Source organism: Aptenodytes forsteri, unplaced genomic scaffold (assembly GCF_000699145.1).
Source record: "Aptenodytes forsteri isolate BGI_AS27 unplaced genomic scaffold, ASM69914v1 Scaffold404, whole genome shotgun sequence".
Taxonomy (NCBI): Eukaryota; Metazoa; Chordata; class Aves; order Sphenisciformes; family Spheniscidae; genus Aptenodytes; species Aptenodytes forsteri.
Genome location: NW_008795629.1, coordinates 4,631,698 through 4,656,245, shown reverse-complemented (window position 1 = coordinate 4,656,245; position 24,548 = coordinate 4,631,698). Strand labels below are relative to the sequence as shown.

Sequence of the window (24,548 nt, the reverse complement as noted above, 5' to 3'; positions counted from 1 at the left end):
TGCCAGGTTTCAGTAGGGAAATCCCTCTTCAGCTCCTACCTCCAGTGAAACTGCCACAACAAACCAAGTTGCATTTTATAAGCCCAGACAGAGGGCTGAGGGATTTGCAAGCTGTGCTTAACCTGGGAAAGGGCACCCAGAAGCCGCACTCCTGGCCATGAGGTCAAGCCACCGGCGTGTGGACACCACTGCCAGCCACCAGCAGCCACAGAGCGCCCTGCGACCGGTGGCAATGGTCCCACAGCCCCTGCGCAGGGAAGGACACGGCTCGTCGCCAGCCCCGTGCGCATCGCAGCAGTGAGTGCAGCCCACAGGGCCAAGCTGTCTCGGAGCAGAGAGCAAGTGCTCAGGCTGTGGCGGAAACAATGCCTGGCAAAACTTTTCCCACTCCCTCCCTCCCCAGTTGTCCTTCCACCATCACCTGATTTGTTAAAGACTGGGGGGATGGATCCTATCGCCCCCTTAGGACAGCCCAGGGAGTGGGTGGGGAGGATGAGATCCACCGCGGGGGGCAATGGCAGCTGTGCCAGATGTTACGATGCCGAAGGGGGGTGACGGCAGCCACAGGGAAATGGCTGATGGATAAGGCTTAAATGTATACTGACCCCTGGGAGTCCTAGAGCCCAGAGGGACCCCATTTCCCAGGCCCAGTGTTGCAGAAGCGGGGAAAGGGCCGGTGCACATTTCCCACGCCCCAGCCTTGCAGGGCGCTAGGTGCTGGGGTGCGCAGGGAAGGAGGGGAGCCCTGCCCCTGCAGGCAGCTCCATCCTGGGCTGGTCCCGCATCCTAGGTGGGTCCCAGTCCACTGGAGCAATCCGGAGGCACCCGCCACCCGCTCACAGGGCTGAGGGGCCAGTATCTCCACCGTTCCTGTCGGCCTTGGGATCAGTCATCCAGCAGCAGAGCCTTGGGCCAAGCCATAGCGCTGCCAATAAAATTATCTTTGTTGCTTGTAAAGGGAGAACCAATACATTTCACACCCAGAAAATACAGAATTCTTTTCTCAATAATCTGGAAAAGCAACTGATATATGTATGGAGGAAGGGGAGAGGCAGAAGAATGTACACTGTATTTATGGAGCTTTTATTTGTCACCGGCTCCTGCACAGCTGCTCTAACCTGCTCTAACCCACTCTAACCCACTCCCTCCTTTGTGCCAGAATAAATTGTCTGAGTAATGCCCAGCAAACACACTGAAGCAACAGAAACCTGACCAGATGCTGCCTGCATAAAACAGTGTGACAGGGAAAAGTAAAATTCAGGCTGCGATCAAAGGGGAGGTGCATTAGTCCTTGCAAGGAAGAGACCTGTTGCACTATTACTTTGCACCCCGTTAGCTGTAGGTGGTATAACAAACGAAAACCTGGGCTGGGTTTATGCAGCCCCAATCTTCGGCGTGGGTTGCACGTTCAGTGGATGTGGAGGAAAAGCCAGATCCCGTGTAACAGCTCTTAGCTGATGCAGGTACAGCATGGGCCAAGTTTATGCAGATGCAGGATCAAAAGTTTTGCAATTTCATTGTGAAACTAATGGGATGTAGGTGCTATCCCGCCCCTGCCTCCACCCTGAACCACACGAGTGGGGGAGACACACGGTTGTCCTGACAAACAAAATCTATTTCTAGCCCTCAGGGTCACAAATACTAGCTTCAAACTGTGCCTGGAAAAGAAAATAAGCATAAGCTAGTACTGATCATGTTAACATTTTAAGTTTCCAGGCAATCTCCAGCTGCAACCCCCTAAGCACAACATTGCAGGTCTCCCAGTGCAGCAGCTGCACCCTCCCTACACGCAGAGCAACCCTTGCACCTTCACCCTGCACAAACCATCTTACCCTGCTGCAGGAACACGTGACAACACTAGAGGATCACAAGAGTCACCCCTACCAACAGCAAACGGGAACCTCAGATTAAATAATAAGGGTTAAAGCAGGACTATCCCTAAAACTCACTCTACATTTCTGCAGCGCTCCTACCCAGAACCCTGCCCGGTCCCAGCTGCCCGCACTCCAGCGAGGCTCAGAGGCAGCCCCACATCTCCCCTGCTCTGTCTCTTGCAATCTCCCTATCTAACCCTGAGGCAGGTGCAAAGCTCTCTCAGGCTGGAAGGAGTTAAAATAAGGAGACACTTTTAAGCTACTACATTTGCATTTGAGATAACCACCCAGCACTGGAGCCACAAAGGTATTTCTCAACTTCCTTGTGATGTTCAGGGAGATCTGAAAGTGGGTGTAGTGGTAGTTTCCATTCCTGATTCTTACCTCATCAGGAACAACCTCAATTTCATATTTATTCAATCTTTACTGCACCTAGACTATTGCATGACCTTTTCCATGGTTAAGAGCCTAACAGAAACTAATTGGTCCATATACGCTTAAAGGTGTGGAGGTCAAACTCCAGATTTGACCTGCTGTAAGAGAATCCATGAATAAAAATGGCACTGGGTAATAAACCAGGCTGAAACACAGCTTTCTTGCCGATCTGGTGTTACACTAGCAAACCAGAGCTTTTCGCTTCTTTGCTTTCCTCTTCCTTTTGTTTCAGAGCACAAGTCTGCATGGAAAGCTGGGCATAGCAGCAGCGTGTTTGAGACAGTTGCTGCTCTATCGCATCAATTCATGACAAGACACAGAAGAAAAGCTCTTCATGATGAAAAAACTCATATCCTGCTCCTTAGGGCTGAAAAGAAGCCTGCAACAGCTCAGGCACAGTCAGGCTGTGACAGCCTGACTTGGAAGAGCTCCTGGAGTAGCAGGAACCTTGGCTGTAGAGGTGAAAAGGGAGCATCACCTCCCAGTGCAGTTTTGCTCTCTTTGATCCAGCCCCAGTGCACAAGGGAATGACCGACAGAGCAGAGATGTTGGGGGAAAAGCCTTCCGCGGAGTCCCTCAAAGCTGGAAGCACAAAGACCCCCCATCCCTGGTACCCAGTACTGCAGGGCGTTTGGATATTCTTTCCTCCTGATCAAACTGGGGGTTTAAAGGTGCCTGGTGGGAACTCCCTGGAGATGGAGCAGACGATCAACAGCCCTCAGTCCTTCCAGGGCTGTATGCCACATCCTCTCAGATCCCCCCGCAAGTGTTAAGGAAACCGCGATTTCTACTCTCTCTGTAACTGGCCTGTGTCCAGGCCAGCCACCTGTGCCCAGGCCAGCCACCTGTGCCAGCCCTACACCAGCCCCTGCTGCCATCCATCCAGTTCCTCTGGTGCACAGCCGGGCTCAGAAGAGCCTTTCCTGAGTCTTACTGTGCTTCTACCTGTAGCATGCTGTGGCCTCACCACTTCCATGCAAACGTACGCAGTTGCACCCTGTCCCGGTTTTGGCTGGGACAGAATTAATTTTCTCCATAGCAGCTGGCATGGTGCTGTGTTTTGGATGTGGGACCAAAGCAGTGCCGATAAGGCAGGGATGTTTTAGCTATTGCTTACACGGTGTGAAGGCTGTCTCTGTTTCTCACGCTGCCCTGCCAGCAAGCAGGCTGGGGGTGCACAAGAAGCTGGGAGGGGACAGAGCTGGGACAGCTGACCCCAACTGACCAAAGGGATATCCCAGACCATGTGAGGTTGTGCTCAGCAATAAAAACTGGGGGAAGGAAGGAGTTACGGTGTCTGCCTTCCCAATTAACGGTTATGCATGATGAAGTAAATGTTCCTGCTTTCCTGGAGATGGCTGAACACCTGCCTGCCTGTGGGAAGCAGTGAACGAATTCCTTGTTTTGCTTTGCCGCAACTGACCAAAGGGATATCCCAGACCATGTGAGGTTGTGCTCAGCAATAAAAACTGGGGGAAGGAAGGAGTTACGGTGTCTGCCTTCCCAATTAACGGTTATGCATGATGAAGTAAATGTTCCTGCTTTCCTGGAGATGGCTGAACACCTGCCTGCCTGTGGGAAGCAGTGAACGAATTCCTTGTTTTGCTTTGCCGGCACACACAGCTTTTGCTTTACCTATTAAACTGTCTTTATCTCAATCCACAACTTTTCTCACTTTTATCCTTCCGCTTCTACCCCCCATCCCACCAGGGGGGGAGTGAGCGGCTGTGTGGGGCTAGGCTGCTCACCAGGGTTAACCCACAACACACCCCCAAGGTTGTGGTGATAACACCCCCTTCATCATCTCCAATGCGCCTAAGCAAGGACCTATTTGCCCAGGAGCTGATTTTCTAGCAAGGACGGGGTATTCCCGGTACAAACCACGCTCACAGCCCAGAGGAAGGTCATTCAAAGAAACACGTGGGCAACACCAGTAACCATGCCAGGCAGCAGGACCAGTCAGCTTCACAGAAGATAAAGCAGTCTGCGACCTGCTGCTTTGCCCAGCGCAACAGCTGGTGTTGTGAGAAAGAGGCAGAATATGCTGCCAGCTCATCTAGCAACCCACTGTCCCCTTCCCATTGCCCAGGAGTGGTTTGAGAGGCATGTAATGAAGCACAGAGGTCTCACCCTTTGCAACGTAACACTTCAGTGGCTGACTTGCCCTAAACTGTTCTCATTAGGAAATGGTTTTGCATAAAGTACTGGCGTCAGAAGTCAGAAGGTAAAGCTAGTAAGAGATTTTAATCAGCCCCAGCACAAAAGGAAGGAGATTCCTGCATAATACCAGAGAAAAGCTCTCCCTTGGGATCTCTTTGGGATCAGGTCTGCACTGCGGGAAGAGGCTGTGGTACACGTGAAAGGAAAGGGGCTACAGCCAGCAAGCACCAAGCATCCAGCCAATTTTCAGAGAGCTCCAGCCTGGGACGAGCACCTTTCAAAGCCTCCTTTGCCTCTGTAATGCACGAACATGATCCAGCCCTATGGAATAATTCCCATTGCAGGAAAAAATAAGGCAAACCCCCTCAAACAAAACAAAAAGTTAGAGCGAGGGAAGGAAGCAGAGACAGGAAACTACACAGACACTCTTCAGAGAGGCCACTGCTGCAGGATAAAGGGCCAGATTTTTATGCATGTGCTGAGGTTCCTTCTGAAACTCATTTCAGGCACCTGAACAAAACAATCAGCTTTCCACAAAGGCTCAAACCATCCCCTGCTGCCAGCAAGGAGAGAGTGCTTGTAGAAAACTAGCTGCCTCCTCACAGCCGCTTGGGGGAAGCTGGACTGGGTTGAAATAAGGACATATTTCTATCTCACCAGCAACAAGTAATGAAAATAATGAGACTTACAGCAAGGACATATGTTTTTTCAGATTGGATTCCACAGACACAAATGTGTTATTGTTACCAGAAATGTGTAAGATCACCTGGGTTGGTTTTGGTTAAAAAGCCTTGGTCTCTGCCCCATGCATGAACGCGATCCAGGAGCCAAGACACCCTACTGGCACTCGAGATGAAATCAATTCTCATTGCTGCCATTTTGGGGTGGCTTGGGAAGTGACATACAATTGCTGATACTGGCTTCTGCTTTAGTTGCTGTAAAGGTGGTTTCAGAGAACCTTGGAAGCCCCAACAAGATTTGTGGACGTTCACAGTCACTTAGACCTGCCTTCCTGCAACACTCAGCACAGCTTTGTGAAAACCTGCATCATCACCACCTGCATCTTCAGAGTCATGAGGATAACAAGGGCTAGAGAGAAACACAGTCTTATGATGCTCTCTCCTTGCCCCTGCCCAAAGCACACTGAGGTTTTAAACTACTGTACAGGAAACAGCCATTTAGCTACTCAAAGTTTTTCATCTATGTGGAAAACAAATAGGAAGTAAATTATTTCTCTCCCATTCTGCACAAATGGGGAACCATGCTCTGCAATGTTCGGGTCCTGAATTTGAGTGAGAAGATGACACTAAACTTCAGGTCAGTTCCATGTATGCATGACTGAAAACTCAACCAGACCAATTTTTAAGTTTTGGGTGAAGCAAGCCAAATTCTTCTTGCTGTTACCGTGTATTGTGGTAGCGCCTAAAAGCCTTAGTTATGGGCCAAGCTGCTCGTGTCCTCATGTCACATAAGCACTGAGGTTGACTGAGCTATGGGACCAGTTGTGCTGGCTCCCAATCCATTACTTGCCCCCAGCTGCAGTGTGGCTACACTGGCACAGCCAGCCGCTCCAGACTCCAGTCCCAATCCCTGGATCTGGGCAGAAACAGGACAGCGATGTCGGCTGTAGCCAGTATTGCCAGGGCATGGCTGGAGTGATGGGACCCTTGAGAACCGTTGTTGTACTTTGCCTGTGGACCACTCCGTGAGGCTCACGACTAGGAGCTCCCTGGCACGGAGCTTAGAATCATAGAATCATAGAATCATTGAGGTTGGAAAAGACCTCTAAGATCATCGAGTCCAATCGTCAACCCAACACCACCATGCCCACTAAACCATGTCCCTAAGCGCCTCATCTACACGTCTTTTAGGTCTTTTAGCTTTTGGTGCAGTTAGTCAGGACGGAAGTTTTGGCTGTTTCAAACAGCCCAGTTCCCACAGGGCTTGAGGATGGAAGGGGCTTAATCGAAACAGAGCTGTTTTCCTCAAGTCCCAGAGCTGCTTCATTTCAGTTCCCAGCTGTTCACCTAGAAGAGGAGGAAAAAGAAAAGAGCCAGTTTCGTGGAAAATCATGGTAGGCCACGATCTGCTGAGTTAACAAAAAAAATTAAACAAGTCATCTGCTTAATAGGAGCCAGTCCATTAGGATACTGCAAATTCAATCCAGGGGGAAAGCAGTTGGAGAAAAGGGTAAAAATTTCAGCGAGACATGCTGTTTGACAAAGAATTCATTTGGTGCTAATGGTCCTGCTTCTTGCTATCAACATGAACCACGCTCCCAAAAGGCAGTGCATGAGCAGACATGAACAATAAAGTGATTTGTTCTCAGGAAGCATTCAACCTCTGCCAACAGTCAACCGGATCCAGATGAGGGCTAGGGCAGTCAGACTGGCACATGGCAGACCAAATGAGGAACTGTATCACTTGGCACAGAGCTGCTATTTCCAGCATTTACATCCCATCCTCACGTTAGCTCAACTTTTTCACTCTTCGGAGAACGAGGACTATGTGTCTAATGAAATCTGGATCTACAAAGGCCAGAATTTTTCCTTGAGAGCAGCAGAGGGAGGTGTCTTCACCTCCTAAAATCCCTCAGGGTGGTCTGATTTTCGGATGGCCTCTGCATTCATAGCTGTCAGCTACAGCCTAATATATAAGGCACCTGAAACATCTGCAGGACGAATGTTACTGTTTCAGGTATCCACTCCTCTTTATTTGTCCTGTTTATTAGCTCTCGGCATCATTAAAAGAAAAACAAATAAAATGAAGTAACACTTTAAAGGCTTTTAAAATTAAAACCAGCAAGACATACTGGAAATCATTTTTTAAGTTAAATACAGTGCTAGGTCACTCATACTCAGAGTGACCAAAATAACGGACACTCCCCAAACCTGTGGACTTAAAAATCCTATCAGAATGGCATTTCCTGTATTTGAAGAAGATAAAAACAAAACAAGCATTTAAAGCAGTCACCTGGATTTCTTACCATTTGTGTGAAGCATTTTCACTTTCACTGCAACAAATTACCGCCCTAGTTTCTTGGAAACTTGGACCATATGCCAAGGACTGCTGAGGGAACTTGTAATAAAAGGAGGACCTGTTCCAGAAAGTTATTAGATGTCCTGGGGTGTGCCACTTGGCCTGTTGTTTAGAGAGCATCAGATCCTTAAAGAGCGGAAATTTGGATCATGATCCTGTAACTGAATACAATGTCCTTCCACTGCAGGGTAGAAAGCAGCCTGGAGTTGGGAAGAAACTTGCTTTGAAACATCGGATCCCAACCACTGACAAGATGCCAGGCTAGAAGAATTACTAGTCTGATAACACAGTAGGACAATGTTCTATGTTCTGCACCCAGAAGTTGGTTTCTTTTTAAAATCTATTAGCAGCAGATTCCCATACAGCTTGGCCAGAACAGTCTGGTCTTAAGTACTGTTTTGTTTGCCTTGAAACATCTTGCTGTTTCTCATCCATCAATAAATTCTCAAGACTCCCACTCCTTTTACAATTTATATGAATAGCAGAGGTTAGGAAAGTGCAGCATGGCCTGGAGAAGCCCACATGGCTTAGTCACAGAGCTATTTTGGTACTTAGTTCCCACTGGGGTCAGTGGAGGTTTGCAAGGCTACATCTATATCCCCTTTGCTAGCCATGCCCACACACCTCCTTGAGCTCAGCGTGCCACACGGCACAGCCAGGTGTGTCCAAGGCGGCCTGCAGAGCTCACGCTCCTCGGTTAGATTAAGCTCACTGAGCAAGGTGTAATTCCCAGCTCTCCAACATTTCCTCTCCTGGGAAAGGGCTTGTTCCAATATTGAGCCAGACTGCAAGGAAGTGTGAGGATGGTCCAAACTGCCAGGAAGTTCTGGCTCAAAGATGAATTCAAGCCGCAAGCTAAAAGGTAAGTCTGGATGTACTTAAATACCTGGGAGGAAGGTAGCCTGTTTGCTCTTCTGCTACCACTACTCAAAGATGTGCATGAATGCAACACAGCACTTTTTATCTCTACACTATAACCTCCACCATGATTTATAAAGACTAGTGGAACTTATTTTGAAGAAAACAACTCAAAGCCAAACCAAGCAACCACTGTCCCTCCCCATCACAGCAATGTTTCCTCCTGAGAACTTCCTTGCTTGTCTTCCCCTACACACCTAAATCCTCCAACAAGTAATACTTCTGACACCAAACCAATGTCACTGGTGGCATCCCACATGCCTGGGCTCTCCTCATGAGAGACCACGAACAATGAGTGGTTCATGCCTGCTTTGCAACACTTCTGAGTAAACAATGCTACCTCTGCAGAGGCAGGCCAGGCTGAACAGAAGAGAGCTGTGGTTTCAACTCAGGTGGAGACAAAACTGTTGAGGACAGAATTTGTCAATAATAAACCAGAGTGAAATGTAAACAAAGGCACACCCTTGTTCATGAAGCCCAACAAACCAACCTATCAAAAAGAAAAAAAAAAATCCCTTTAGAAGCATTTTTACCCTGTCACTGCCAGATAATTTTAAAGCACTGGTACAGAATGAGCATGCAAATTTAAATAGACTTATGCAGTTTATGTCTCATGTAACACTGTCCATAAACAAAATTACACTGAATATAGAGAAGTTCTATCCAAAAGGCATGCTAGCACCACATAGCACTTTGGTCCCAGAAAAACTTCCCTTGCAAATCTGTGTGTCATATGCAATAACTGTATTTGCTTATTGTAAACAAAATCGCAGCCACTTTAAGTACAACCACACCCCTCTCATTCAGGCAGGCAATTTCCACTGCTCCCATTATGAATTTACCAGGGTGGTGTTGTATCTAGCAGCAGCCTCTACATGGCAAGTACAAAAAATACCTAACAACTTTTAAGCGTGAGGTGCAGAATTTGCTATGTGTGTGTTACTGCCCTCTACCCAGGGACCTTTCAACCCCAAATAGTGGAGTCCTACTAACAGCGGCAGAATCAACATTTTTCATTAGCGTCAAAACCTTCCGACTGGCATCACAGGGACTTTTTGTGAACAAGACAGAGAAAAGGAGGACACATTACTTCGTTGGCCTCTCAAATTACTGCTCAGCTGATAATTTATTTCTAAGCATATCCATAGTTTCTCTCAAGTATTTGGAAAATGAAGTTTCTTAAGCATTAATATAAAAAATAGTCTCAGTTTTCAAAATGTATACTCACATTCCAAAACATCTAAGAGTTGAACATGGAAAAATGTACATACAGAGTTCTGCATTGCAACAGGCCCGAGTAAGAAACAAACACACAAGTACATAAACTTCAGCTTGTTCCTTTCAGTCCAGTTCTGCAAGATGCATTTTCTTTTTCAGGAATCTTGATCTGCTGGAGCAGTTGTAGCCGTACGTACCAACCACCTTCAGCTGACTTGTACGGAGTGATACAGCTTTGACCTCAACTAATGGTAAAGCCAGTGAGCTTTTGGGGTTGTTGTCGTGTCCGTCCCCCCCCCCAAAAAAAAATAGTCTGCACTCAATACTTTTCAAAAGCTGCTCTGCATCTCAGAGAATCAGATCTGCTCCAACATGAAGCTCAGCACTGCTGTAAAATAAATAAAACTCAACTGCTGGAGCATTCTGTGTTATCCACTGGAGCATTCTGTGTTATCTGCGTATGCAAATGAATGTGCTTAGCACTTCAGCGTTAACAACTTGGCCATTGATATTACATGCTGGAAAAAAGACAGCATTTCAGAGGAAAAAGAAAAGCTGCCTACCCTGGAAAACCACCAGGTGAGTTTTTATGACTGTTTTCCACTGCTGCCCTTTTGTGAACCAGAGGACATTTTCCCATTAATTGTGTTTATCAACTCTGAGAGGAGGGGGATGAATCTAAGCACAAGTCAGAGATACTCTGTGATTTCTTTGTCTAGCATGGAGATCTATGCAACAGGGGCTATCAAGTGTCTACCATCACTTTATGTCCTATGTGGTTTGGGAGTTGAAAGCAACACCTGTACCCTGCCTGCTTTGTGTTAGGCCTGTGGACACCCTGAAATTACCGAGCAGTAAATTGTAACTTCCACATGAGTATGACTAGATTTTAAACTGGGGGATGTTTTCTCCTACAAAACATCCTGATTCCAATTTTTATCCAAAGGTGTTACCTGAACTTGTGTGTGGGAGCCCTTTCTGCAAACATCTGACACAGCATGGTGTGTCATGGCAACTACATCACACGAGGAAACGGCCTTCGCTCTTCAGCTGCCACCACATACCAAGAGGCACAATTCAAGGTCTCAGCAGAAGCGTAAAGCTTTCTTCTGATCCTATGGAAATGATTGGTGGCTTTACAACTCTTTACTCTAGGGGAAGGTAGTGTCTCACTATTGGAGTTGCTTTACCTTTCAGGCTGTGTTCCACTTGTTTGTTTCTCAAGGTGAAACTCCAAAACAAAAGCCTCACTTTCTCCCTTTTTGTACCTGTTAAAGCATTTGCTTTTGAAGTCTGCCTATGGCAAATAATACACTCCCTGCTTTTTGTGCGTTTCTGCCGCAGCGGCAGCCAAGTTTCAAGGTAAACTGCATTTCTGGAAAAGTTGTTGCTGTTGTCCTAACAGCTGTGTCACATGAGGGGATGTTACTGAAAAGCCAACCCCCATTGAAGACTTCAGCGTTTCCTCTTCACTGTTACTTTTGAGAGAAACAACAAACAGCACTAGCTTTGTAATTCAGTGGCAGAACTAACTGCTGGTTTTTTATTTAGTGAAGGGCTTCCTCTTGCTTAGCCAGCACTTCATATTCACTGAAGACCAGCACAAATTCCATAAAGACATAACCAGTCATTGCTCAGAAGTGAAGAACATAAAAAAGCAACAAAGATCAAAGAAGATTGTCCACAGCCACACGTAAAGAGAAAGTTGCCTCCGATCTGTTCACATTCTCATGGTTTCTTCTATGAATGAAGAAACAAAGTTCTTCATTCCAGTGGAAAAAATGGATTATTCATTCCACAAATGTTACACCATAGAATTAAGAAAAAAACATAGGAAGAAGGAACAGGAGTAATTGCTGCAGATAAAGCTGCTGATCAGATCCTCAGAGGTGAGCATGGATGCTGCCTTGGGCACTGGCACAGTGTTTTTCAACTGCCACAGGTCAATCAGAAGTTGATGAAATACTTTCTCTCCAGTCTCTGGTGGCCAAACACAGATCTCACTCCACACAAGACTGCTCCAGGCAGTGAGGCTCTGCACAAATGGCGTACATTTTCCCTCCTAGTGCAGATCCTTTGAACACAGGTATCCCCCAACTCATTCACAAAGGCATAATTTAAAAAAGCAAGTGGCAGGCTAGTTCAGCAAGCAATATGTAAACAAGACAGTTGCTTGGTCAGACTCCTGTGCTGACCCCTACATACCATCTCCAAAGGCCGTTTACTCTGACACAGAAGGCAGAGAGCAAGAGTTTCTTCTCAAAGTGGCAATGTCACTTTAGAGTAAACTATCGGAGACATTGGGACTATATTCATCTCCCATATTGGTCCTGGGCTGCTGCTGAGACCTTGAATTGTAATAACAAGGCCCTTGTCTTAGCCAGCTTTAGAGACTACAACAGATGCATCCCATCAGATAATCCCTGAACCACTGTGCAAGATGTACACCGTGCAATGTCAATAACCTCACTCTCTTCTCAGTAGGTCGCCAGTAAAGCTCATTACAGGAAGCTGGCTCTGTCCTTCAACAATGTGACAGGTGATTCTCGAGGAAAGGAACTGTTCTCACTTCCTGTAGGACTGGCTGCCTGCAGAAAAACAGCAAGAAAGGGTCTGTCAGCTGAAAGCAGGATTTATTTCAAGACAGGAGCTGCCTGAGGGCAACACTTGTTCAACCTGTACAGTGACACAAACACTGCAAAGAACATGCACAAAGGCACCTTAACCACTGACGTTGCAACTTAAAAATGCAGGATGTATTTATGGCAACCACCTGTCAGGGGACACTGAAAGAACTTGTGGAGGAGCAGGGAGTCACCAGGGCCCAGTGACACCCCTGACAAAAATCATTCCTCATTCTTCCAGTAGAGATTTTTGTCCTACTCTAGCTCCACTGTGCCCTAGACAGAACTTGGTACACTGCAAACAGCTTGAGCAGGCCCGTGCAGAGGGGCTTGGAACAGGTGCAGAGTAAGGAACGGAATAGATTAAACCATTCAACCACATCCACATGGAGCACATATGTGCAGTTGAAAAAGTCTAGATTTGGAGGTCCACCTTATGTTCTAGCCATGCCGCCAGTGTCATCCTTGTACCAGCTAGGAAGTGGAATCCACAGAAAATCCCAGCATGGCTGGTTTTATTTGGAGGAGCTTGGTTTTGCTTTGAGGTACAGCTTTAGAGCTCGGCTAACAGCAGCGGACTGCATCTCAGGCAGGAATCTCGCCCCAGGCCCGTAGCTGCACTAAGTACCTGTGCTTCCTCTGCATTCCTCAGGCATTCCACACACTCCATGCTCCAAGAGGAGCAGTCCTGCTAGTTCAGCTAGGTTTATGTAAAAGCAACTTATTTCCAGAAAATACACCTATAATAAATATTAAAAGCAAGCTAAAAATATGTCTCTAAAATAAGTGAGCGCATCAAGTTAAGTACAATCAGAAACTCATCTTTTTCTCATCATGCCCATCAGCTATAAAAACTTGTATTTCTCCAGAAATACCAAGAAATCCACAAACTGAGGACAGTCTTCCACTGGGACAGTCTCTTGATATGTAAAAACCTACATACCTATGCAGCAGGCAAATGGGAGGCAGCAATTGCTGAAATCTACTGATTGCTGATATCTGTGCAGCTGATACCAATTTTGACTTACAGATAAGTCAGCTAGGAAATTAAAGGAGCAGTAGCACAGAGCTTTACTAGGGAAACATTAGGGGCTCACCTGCTTCAGATGCCCCCTTGCACCTTTAAGTAACAGCTGGGAATTTAATTACCAGGTTTGGACATAGGTGCTTAAAGCCCTTTTTAGTCCTTTAAAAATTTGGTCCTTATCACCTTCCTCTCACTTTTCCCAACCATGAAAACCTGTGTGAAAGGCCCTGCAACATGGACAATAACTAGGAGGTGCTCTGTGACAGCAAACAGCAATGCAGGATACATATACACAAAGTGAGTGGAAGATGACTTGTTTGCAAAATAATTTCTTTGCTATTTTTAGCAGGAAGATAAGAGTTTAACATTCAATTGCTGACACCAAGTCTGTCTCATGGCACATGTGGACAGATAGAAAACAATTACCTGGAACCCCAATAGAATACTCAGGAGAAAAGGTAAATGGACACATAGTAAGATGTGATGCCCGCTATACCTGCTTTAGGATGCACAGACACAGCAAAGATAAGAGGTATATTGTAAGACAAATCCTATCCAATAAAAGTTAGAAGAGCTCAAGTGTCTGGACTTACAAATTACATATACTGACTCAACAGAGAAACCCAAGTGATGTAGAACTCTGATCACGCTCTGCTTTAATGCAATTTCAAAATAAAATACATTAATAAAATACATTATACACTGTGCCACTGGAAAAGGAACTTACTCCAGAGCCCTATGAGAGCAACATATGTATGTCGCATCTTTAATAGGACACACACACCCAGGAGTGTAAAGCTGCCCTGGAGAAACTAGAAAATGCAGAGGAGTTTTTGGGCACACACACACACTATGCTTTTCCCTTCTTCAGCAGAGCTTCTCCTTTTCAATGAGCTAGTGCTTTTGTAAATGAACCGAAACAGGAACAAGGGACAGACTCTCGGGTGTTAACACCACATTCAGTCAGGGCAGAACAGTGCTCCAATGACAGGAAACAGAAACAGAAAGCACTGATGTTGGAGGTAAAACACAGGGCATATGAAGCAAAAGTAAAGCAGTTATTACCTAAGCACAGGACTGTTCAAGCAAGTAGTCTCTAGGTCAAAACCTCCCTTAACCACCAAGGACATTCTTTTCCATTGCCTCACCTGTACTCCCTGAATGAAACCACCCCATCTCCCTGCACATGCAACTATGTGGAACAACAGCGAGTGAGCAACACAGAAGCCTTAGGAAGCTCTTTCCAGCTCTGTTGCTGATTTACTAGGTTATTTCAATTCTCTGCGTCTCATTTTCCCTACCCGTAATGAGGAGCTAACGATATACATATACCTCAGATTTCTTGGGAAGGTTTGCAAGGTATTATGAGTTACCATGTTTTTGTGAAATGTTTAAAGATAACAGTTACAGCTAAAAAATAGACCTGACGTTACATTGTGATCAAATAATCATCACTAAACCTCTTACGATATGTTTGGAATAAGAATATACAGCACATAGCTCCTGCCATTTTCATTGAGGATGGACCCAGAGGTGTATTTGAATCCAGCTAGTGCTATCCACACTCCAGAGAAAAAGCTTACTCATTACTGAAGAATGCAGTCTTATAATCTAATCCCTTATAAACCCTGTAAATTCCCCCTCCCCAAAAAAAACCCCACAGCTTACACACCATACACGTGTTTACTGTTGTGTGAGCATCTGAGATCAACATTTCCACTTTACTGGGCTTGTTGTTGGCTGACTTAAAGCAAACATCCATCCTTTCCCTCTAACCTCAAGTCATGGCCCTCCTCTCTACTGAGCCCACTGCAAACTAGTACTGCTTAAACCTCTTCAGGCAACGACACATCCATATGGTTCTTAAATACAAGTGTCCAGCAGAATGATGACTCCCACAAGCTGCACACCATGTTCAGCTGTCTGCTTACTAGGCTGCCCTGAGCCCATCTTCTCTACATTCAGTTGCAGTGTAGACACACCCAGGGATCCAAATTCAAGAACATTAAACAAGTTACACAGCGGAGTGAACAAGTGTCTAAAGAAAGGGAAAAAGTCTAATGACATCTAGGAAAGTCTAATCTGAGACTAGAAGCTTCCCCCCAAACTTCTGAGAATTTGGGCCGCTTTTCTCCACCCAGAGACAGGAAAAAGCATGTCTCTTAACTGCTCACATGACAACCTGGCAATAGGAGCAGTGTTCAGCAGGATATAATTACATGGTTGTACATCCTGCAGATGACAAGTACAACGTCATATACTCCTGGCACACTGGTAGCATACGACTTCATTCCTGGAGAGCTACTACAGCACTCCCTCCTTTCCCACCTTAAGGACTGACAAACAGAATGATGACTTTTTCCACTTACTCTGTCTGCTCTTTGTGGATGATCCTGAGGAGCTGGGGTGGCTTGTTTGTTGGGGTCCAGACTGAGAGAACTGGGGGGCAATGGCTGGGATCTTTCCCTTTCTAGGGCTGGTGCTCCGCACTTCAGGAGTGCGAGGGATCTTGGGTTTGCTGGTGAAGGCTGAGGGAAATTCGCTGTAGGAGGAGATGGAAAAGGTTAGAAATGCATGAAGAAATATGTATGCATAGTAAGTCTGCAACCAAGTGAAACCTGCAGCACATGCTGTGACAGAATGATAGACTGCTCAAAATTTAGGGAGACTGCAAATGGAAAGGAACATGGCACCACAGTTACTGCCCTGGGGCATGTACTCACCGCACAGCCTCTAAACCTGGCTGTATCGACCTGCCTATCCTACTCAAACCTGGCTCTTTGGACAACAGGATTGAACAGGCTCAGTTAAGTCCCCTGCAAACAAGTAAGAGATCTTTAGCTTGTTTTCCATTGTATTTATCACACACAGAGACTCAATCTGAGGTGCAAAAAACACATAGAAATGCTACAGCACAGGAATACATCCAGTTAGGGCACAGACACTATTATTTCTCCTAGGTATAGGTCACAATCTTGGCAGACACAGACAGCCTCCCTGGCTCCCAGCTGTGATAAGATTTGTAAAACTCCCTGAAGGCTTTGTCAAAAGAGCAAAAAGCTGTGATGGCATCTATGAAATAAATTCCGTAAGCACACAGGTTCCTTGTTCACACTGAGAACATAAAACAGCTGCTGCTATTTCACAGTCTGCATGTGCTGCAAGAACACCATTCTTTAAAATTTAGTCCATGACTGTGTGAGGATACACTGTCCTTCCCTGCCCCCAGCATCATCATATTCTTTCCCAGGTACTAAAAATGGAGGCTACCAGAAAATAGCAAGTCTCTAAAATAATTCTGAATCTATATTCATGTTTGCTCTAGTGAGTCAGTTTTCTCTTAAAAGGAGAAAAGGTTAAACTGAAATAACAGCTACATGAAAAAGCTCATCATATTTAAAAAGGAAAAAAAAGCAGAGCCAAAGGCAGGAGATCGAAAAAGGTGCCATCTAAAGACAGGCGATTAAAATGGAAGGGCCCCGTGTTATTAGCTCCATCAAAAGAACCCTTTGTGACCATCAGAAAGGGTGATTAGGAGGATTTTCAAGACATTTAATCTCTCCTCCTCCTCTGGGAATGCTGCTGAGTCAGTGCTGATTAGCCCTTCCATACCCCTGCTTCACCTTGCAGGGAGATTTGAGAAAGTGTTTCTTTTGTATTTTAAATAGCATTAATTGTCTGTATTTTGCATATATATATGCTAACTATTAAGGAGAGAGACAGGCTAACTGGCCTGCTAAGAGCCATCTCTGCAGCCCTCTACCTATCTCTGAGTATTACAAATATTGCACTTGTCTCATTTCAAAGTAGGAGGTGGCAGATGGCAGCAGAAACATACTAGCAAAACAAAACCAAAAAAGTAAGATTGGCTAGATAAAACCCCAAGCCATGGACCACAGAGATATTGAAATATCTCTCTCCATAAAATAGTCTCATTGTTATTGCTTTTTTGTCATTTTATTCACTTTGGTTCAAGAGCTGGGTTTTCAGTTCACTACTGCTCTTCATGGTAATCTTATGTGTACTATGATATGCTAACATAGACAAAAAAGGAAGATCCTACAGCCTCACAGCAGTTTTTCAGCCATAAATGAGCTTTTTTTCCCTTATTCAGCAATAGATAACAAAACCCTGGATCTGTATTCCCATACACTAAAAAGCGTTTTTATAGCCATCAACGATCTTCACAGAGTTTCAGCGCAGTCACTAGGCAGCTAGACTGTAAGCGCTTTGGCAACAAAGCAAAGTAATGCAACCAGAGTCACTATACTTTACCAAAGAGAGAGATACACAGTGGTCACACAGGATGGCTCTCATCTTTACAAACTCTTCGGGAAAGGATTATATGAAATAAGCTGGTAGCAAACACTGTAAAGTTGAAAAAAACCTGCTGTTTTTCTGACAGGGTGCAGAGCAGATCTCGGTCTCCATGCGCCCCGGTGTCACAGAACCACCCCATATTTTACTACATCAATAAATAGGCCAAGATCAACAGAAAAGAATTAATCCTCAGAATAACACAGAAAACTGCTATTTGTTTTGCTGCATACTGCTACTGTATTTGGAACTGCTATCCTTTAGAACTTGATGAGATGAAGAAAGAAGAAGTAAAATCTACTGTGGGAAAATGTTCTGTAGTATTTGGTAAAGGAGTCATTTATGACAAGGTGTGGTAATTTCAGAGCAAGTGCTCAAACAAAAAAACCAACCAAACAAAAAAACCCACCCCAACAACCAAACAAAAAACCAAACCCACAAACTCACAGAGAAATCTACATTTGCACTGAGAAGAAAGAAAACTGTTTACTTGGAAAAATGGAAATAATTGTCTATAAAAAAGTGCACAACAGACTGACACTGGGATCGGAATAATCAACCAGGAGACGTGACAGGACCTGAACATACGAAGATGAGTTAGACCATTTTCTCCAAGAGAAAAACACTTGGACTTTTGGCCATTTTTACCAGATTGTCAGAAAAGCAAGACCATTAGAGACCTAAGAAGGCCCTGCAGAGTTTAAGCTCTTTATTATGATTATACTGGACATAGTCACAATAAAAAAATAAAGGCTTTTTCAGCCAGCCACAATTGTAAACGCAAGTCTATTACAAATTTATCCTTGATTAGCTAAAAAGCACAACAGACCTATATTCTTACATGATCAAAATGCAGCAGGGAATAGCAATGCAGAGGCAGCTGCCAGTCTGACATGCATTATTTCCTGTGGAAATAAAACGACTGCAATAGACATGTCACTACCAGGGCCTCATTCTTCTCTCACACTGATTTAGCGTAATTTCACTGATCTCTGGGCAGTTAAATTCCCAATTTATACTGCTAAGGAAGAGGGAAAATAGCAGTGACTGCTTCATCACCACAACTCAGCCCTCCTTTTCTCATACATGTCTTCTAAGGAGGACTTGGTATTTGGCTAGTAGGAAGGAGACATCTCTTACAGTGGTCAAAACTATGACCAAAGCAGCTATTTATTCGCTCTGTTTGTTTTGCAAACAAATTAAAGTATGCTTCCAAGAATGAAAGAATGAAAAGGCAGTTCTAGCTATTGCAACACCAACATATTAACAGAACACCCTTGACGTAGCAAACCCTTTGTTTGCTTGGACTGTGAATGGCTACATTCCCATATCCGTAACTGGAGGCTGCATTTGTAAATACAAATTACTGTACGCATGCTAAGGAAGCATGCAATGAAAATATATTATCTTCTTCTGCAGGATACTGCACCTATGCCTTTAGTTAGACATCCACCTATACTGAGATTTAGACATACGTTTATGAAGAAAAATTAAAGATTACTGGGGACACATCTTTTTAATAATAGATTATAACTGTAGAGAAGCAAAGCCTCTCACCAAGGTGGGGGGCAAGATGCTGCCAATTTGGCTTGCTTCTTGCAAGCCAAAGCCTGAAAAATAATCTCTCTCTCCATCACAAAGCAAGCAACTTGGCCATAAAATTCTCATGGTCTATTTGTATTAATATGTGCTTAGCTACTGTTAGGACAGACAACAGAAATAAAACCAGTAATGCTGGGATAGGGGTATGACTACTAAGCACTTCAGCTGCTAACCAGTCATAATTTGTTGACAATATATAATTTGTCAGATCTCACCATGGAACAGCACAACCTGGGGAAAAAAAAAAAAAACCCAACAAAAACAGAAAACCACACCAAACCCCCCATACCTCCCAAAACCACACACAGGCATCTGTAGGCCAGAAGGAAACAAAGCTCTAAGCAGAGAGTCCAGTTTTCAGAAGTGCTAGAGCTTTAACTGACACAAATAACTAAGCACTTCTGAAAAATCAGATCCATAAAGAGTTGGTAAAACCTTTCCTTTAACACATCTCCACCCATTCTGTGTTTTACTTTTGGAATGTACTTGCTTTTAAAATTTCTCTACACTCACTGTTTAAAACTTGGCCCAATCAAATTAGCTATAGGAAAAAGCTGTTAATGTCTGAAGGACACATGCAGGCCCTGAAAAACTTCGGTAAACCTTGGCCCCATTGCTAATGAATTCCTAGTTCTCATCCAAGACATAACATCACAGTCCTACATATGACAAAGGCTTCACAGAGGGCTCAAGGTATGATCAGGAGAAGGAGAGCAAGATCTTTCATCTTCCTTTGACAGAAATTATTTCAAGGAAGAGTTGAAACCCATTGCTGGGAGAACTCATAATATTGCCTCCCTTGATATACCCGTCTAATGGATAAATCAGGGACTCTGGTCAGCAGTGCTAGCAACTCAGCATGTTTAAACGCTCTGAATCCACTTAAATGCTTAATTTTTGTTCCTTCTGCAAGTTAATTCCTGCCCTGTTCCCACAGTCCTACCTATTTCTTTATTAATAAATTTTTCATGGGTTAGAGTCATCTAAGGAAGCAATCAGGAAGTTTTATTTGCAGAAGACTGTGTTGTGCATACATGTGAAGTTCATTAATAATGTCTTGCTTGAGATTTCTCCCATTCTGGACCAGATGCTTAGAAATCGAACAGCTGCCTCTGGCACAGCTAAGGGTATTTTGTTTGGCAAGAACCACCACAGCTGTCTCAGACCAGACTACATCATACATCAAATGACTTCACAGATTGTCTTTACAGCAGCATGGAATTAGCTGGTAAGTCCCCTCAGACTCCTCTTGCACTTTTAGATACTCCTCTGGATAAATCATACCTATGCAATTGCCCGTTTACTTTGTCCTGGGTGAAGTCAGTAGATCGGGAGGACAAGATATTGTCATCAGCTGGGATGCTTCGGTCCATCCTATGGCCTGATGAGAACACTTTAGATGACTTCATTTCAACTGCTATTTAAAAAAGAAACACAGTTCAGCAAGGAGTTGTCTCTTTACAATTTTACTAGAAACACAGTCGAGTCACAGTTCCTGCTGTATGAAGGAAACCTTGAGATAATGGCAGGCTTCTGAGTTAGTGTGGCAGAGTGCATTATAGCTCATCAGCTGAGCCAAGCCAACTGCAAGTATGCATACTTCCAGCCCTTTGCAGTTGGAAAGTAAAACATACTTGGATAATTTTCAAAGCAGCTACATTCTGCATTTGCAATGGGCTAGGAGCATGCAGACCACCAGTTAACATATATCAGCTAAGGACCGATATCTCATTAAAGCCACAGGAATGAAACCACTTGCAGTTGTCTGTACATATCCATAGTAACAGGCAGCCACCGTGGACAAAAAACAGTGTTTTGCACTTCTGTCAGGCTTCAGGCCTATTACATTTGTTCAATATATCTCACTTTCTGCCTTGCACTACTGGAGAAGGGAAGGACAGTCAGTTTGCTGAGAGACACAAGGCTACCAAGATGTGCAAGTTCAGTAAGAGTTTAGGGAAAATCCCTAGCTCCATTTCTCCCATGCTCAGGACAGGTTGCCATCCTGATTTGCTCTCACATGCTGATATGGATGCAGATCAGGTCACTTTCAGACAAGCATTTGGCTGCCCAGCGCATGTTCTGTCTGACATTCAGCATAGTAAGTGTAGTAAGATGACCAGGGTTCATCTTTAGTCCACAAGTTTTCTGCTCACAGGAGACAAAAAAGAAAAAAGAGCCAGAATTATTAATTCTTTACCAAAGTGATAAAAAGAGAGGATGGACCCAGACAAAATCAGACCAACTCAGGAACAGCTGAATATATCCAGGCATGGAGGACATTAAGAACTGCTCTCATTTTTAGAAAACAAAAGAGAATCAAGGTTTCTTGAGGCTAAACTTAGCTTCCTTGAGATATGACCTTGATGATGCTAACTGTTCACATGAAGCTTTTATTCTAACCATTTTTTCACTCTTGGTCTCTTACTATTCATTTCATGACTTGACTGCATGAAACTCTGAATCCCAAAGTATTTATGTGATGCTGGAAAACACATATTCTGAAGTGAGCAGGTTCCTGGTACTGCATAATGACCATCAGACCAAGATCAGAACTCAAGAAACTGCATATTTATTTCACAGCAAAGATGTTTGGCAGGGCATGATGAGAGTCTCTAGAAGCAGTACAATTATTTTTACACCTTTCTGTTATGTACTGTTCCCTGCCGTACCTTAGAAGGCACTAGAAAGGGCTTATTTTCCATTGTCTTAAATTAAAGCCTTTCCAATTTAAAAATTACAAAACCCACTGCCTTTTGGAAAACAGGGGATGTCCAAAGACCGAGTCCAATTATCATTATACAGAATGAAAGTCCTGTCACTGACTTGAACAACCAGGGGATCCAGCTGTGCAGTCTCTCCCTTCTCTTCTCCTACTCCTTATTTCTAAATCCCAAAGGGTAACACAGACAAGCATGTATTTCACTGGCTACTTGCAAAAACCTGAAACAAACCTCTGGCAATCCTTCAAGTAGCTCAGTGTTGTTTTATAGCCTGGATTAGCGCTAGGAAGAATTGTCTCTGCCATACACAATAATTATTTGTCTTTTTACATGTATAATGCATGTAAACTTGCAATGTGCTGTATATTCTGACCTCCAAGATTTTTCTACAAGAAAAGAGTATAATCTAGTAGTCTCATTAGTATCCACCTGCATATAATTTTGACTGAAAACAGCTAACAAGCTGTTTTAGACAGAGGCTACAAGCAAAGTTCTGACAATACGAAACATTAAAGTTGGCAGGAATTTCTTCAGCATGAAGGCTTTAAATCAATATTCTCCATCAAAAATGAACAACATTTACTTCGCTGACTTACTCAGGCTCCCTGTCTAAACCTCCCCACAAATCTCTACAAGCAAACCATCAGGCAGCATCAGCAGCACAGAAAAAGTGACAAAGGTGAGTGAATGCATTTCACTGGCAAGATATTATCAAAATGTGGTTCAGAAGGCATGCTGGGCTCCTGGTGGCTGCATAATGCCTTAGAAATTGCATCCAATTACACTTTAAAACAAGCAGATAGGAACACCTTTGATACCTCCTTGGCTTAATTTCCTTTACGAAGCATGAGTATGTAAAACTCCATTTTTTTTTTTTCTTCTATATAAGAAAATTGCCAAGTCAGTATGCTTTTGATTAAGTTTACAACCTCTGCTGTTCTGAGTTGCTGCCCCTGGCCAGCTAACCTCCCCGCAGAACAGGCTCAGCTATACTCAAGGTGCTACTGCGCAAAGCGAAGCTTGAGGACAGCAGCTCTCATTCCTACACAACAGCGAGAACCCAAGTGCCCATCTTGAACAGGAGCTTCATCTGCGTCTATCATACGGCTTTCATTCAGCTTATTATATTTATCAGCTCTAGGCATTACGCAAGCAAATTCCTGTCTGCAAGACCTTGGTTACTTTTCTCAGAATCCTTTTCATTTCCTCTAGGAAATTTAAAAAAAATAGAAGAGAGGGTAAGAAGTATGCTATTCCTTTACTGCTTCAAAGCATATTTTTCACGAAAGTAAAGGCGTGCTTTGTCTGAACTTACTAATAATTCTGTACCGGATATGCTGCAAGATCCTTTACCTAAGACTGCAGAACATTTTACCTTAAATCCCTAATTGGAAATGTTAATGAATCCCTGCAAGAAGGTTGAAACTCCCACATCCGAAGTTCCATGATCCTGTGGATATCGGAAGTTCAGAAATAAAGTATTTCAGAAGCCTATAACCTTTTAAATTCCATCACATGTTTCTGAGCTCTCAGGTCCAGCTGAGTTTGCATTAATTTCAGTTTAAGTTGCAAGGACAGAATCTTTAGCAGCATCACCCACAATGTAGCTATACAGCATAGGGCTTCCCATCCTCCACAACCTTTTATGGTTTGAATGTAGTTGCAAATCTAAGCAGATAACTGCAGCTGCCTTCAACTTTAATACAGAGGTCCAGCCAACAGAGCCTGCAGGTGCCAGCAGACAGTGATTCATTTAGATCCAAACAAGGGTATATTTGATCAAGTAAGGGGCTTTGCCTGTTGGGAAGTGCACTGTCTCTGGGCTGCAGCTCTTTCCCTAGGCAGAGGACATTGCGGAGTGAAATACTTTGCACATCGGAAGCCCTGGGTATGATCCTTGGCCCTTCCACAGGAAACAAGGTGGAGCAAGGCAAGTGAGACCATTGGTCTCTGCTGACCACACATTACCTTCTGTAGCCATTCATTCAGCTCGAGCCAAAATCCAACCGTGTGCCCCAAGGTCTTGCAGACTGCCCCAGGGTCTACAAATGGAGGGTCAGTTCCAAGGCTACATTTAAAAAAAAAAAATCTACAACGCACAAGCTAGGCCCCAAACGCCTGCCCCAGTCAAGAAAGACAGCAACAGTTAACAACAGCGTTCACAGAATATCCTTACATGAAGGGGAAATGCAGAGGTCAGAAATGCTGGACCTGCTCCCACCACAACTGGGAGGATGACCACTCTGCAGAGACTGCAGCTTCTCATCCCTTTCATGACAAGAATTGGTATCGTTTTCTGGCCTGGAGGAGAAAGGAGAATGCAGGGTGATGAATAGTTGCAGTATAAAAAGTTGCATGAGAGTAAATTCTAATTTCTTCTAATTGCCTGTAATGACATAGAAGATATTGAAATTATTTTATATTTCATATTGCAAACTAGTGCTAAGGACATAATTTAACTGCATGACTGTAGCTCCCCCAAACCAGCCGATGTTAGACCTATTTGAAATTAACATTTTTTCCTACTGCAATAAAAGATCCGAGGAAAGGAAACCATAACTCCTTGTAGTCTGAAGACCCAAAATACCAGGCAGGACACTTAAAGAAAAAG

The 24,548-nt window shown here is 44.2% G+C and overlaps 1 protein-coding gene across 1 annotated transcript in view; it reads right to left on the bottom strand.

Annotated features, from left to right (window-relative positions):
* Positions 1-12,111: 12,111 nt before the first annotated feature.
* ARMC9 (armadillo repeat containing 9) overlaps positions 12,112-24,548 on the bottom strand; it is a 71,645-nt gene continuing 59,208 nt past the window's right edge. The window contains exons 21-24 of the mRNA XM_019472880.1: positions 24,114-24,238; positions 20,499-20,631; positions 15,665-15,837; positions 12,112-12,232 (exon numbers count right to left, since the gene is read on the bottom strand). Coding sequence (XP_019328425.1) covers positions 12,210-12,232; positions 15,665-15,837; positions 20,499-20,631; positions 24,114-24,238 — 454 coding nt within the window. The 3' untranslated portion in view covers positions 12,112-12,209. The remainder of the gene's footprint in view (positions 12,233-15,664; positions 15,838-20,498; positions 20,632-24,113; positions 24,239-24,548) is intronic.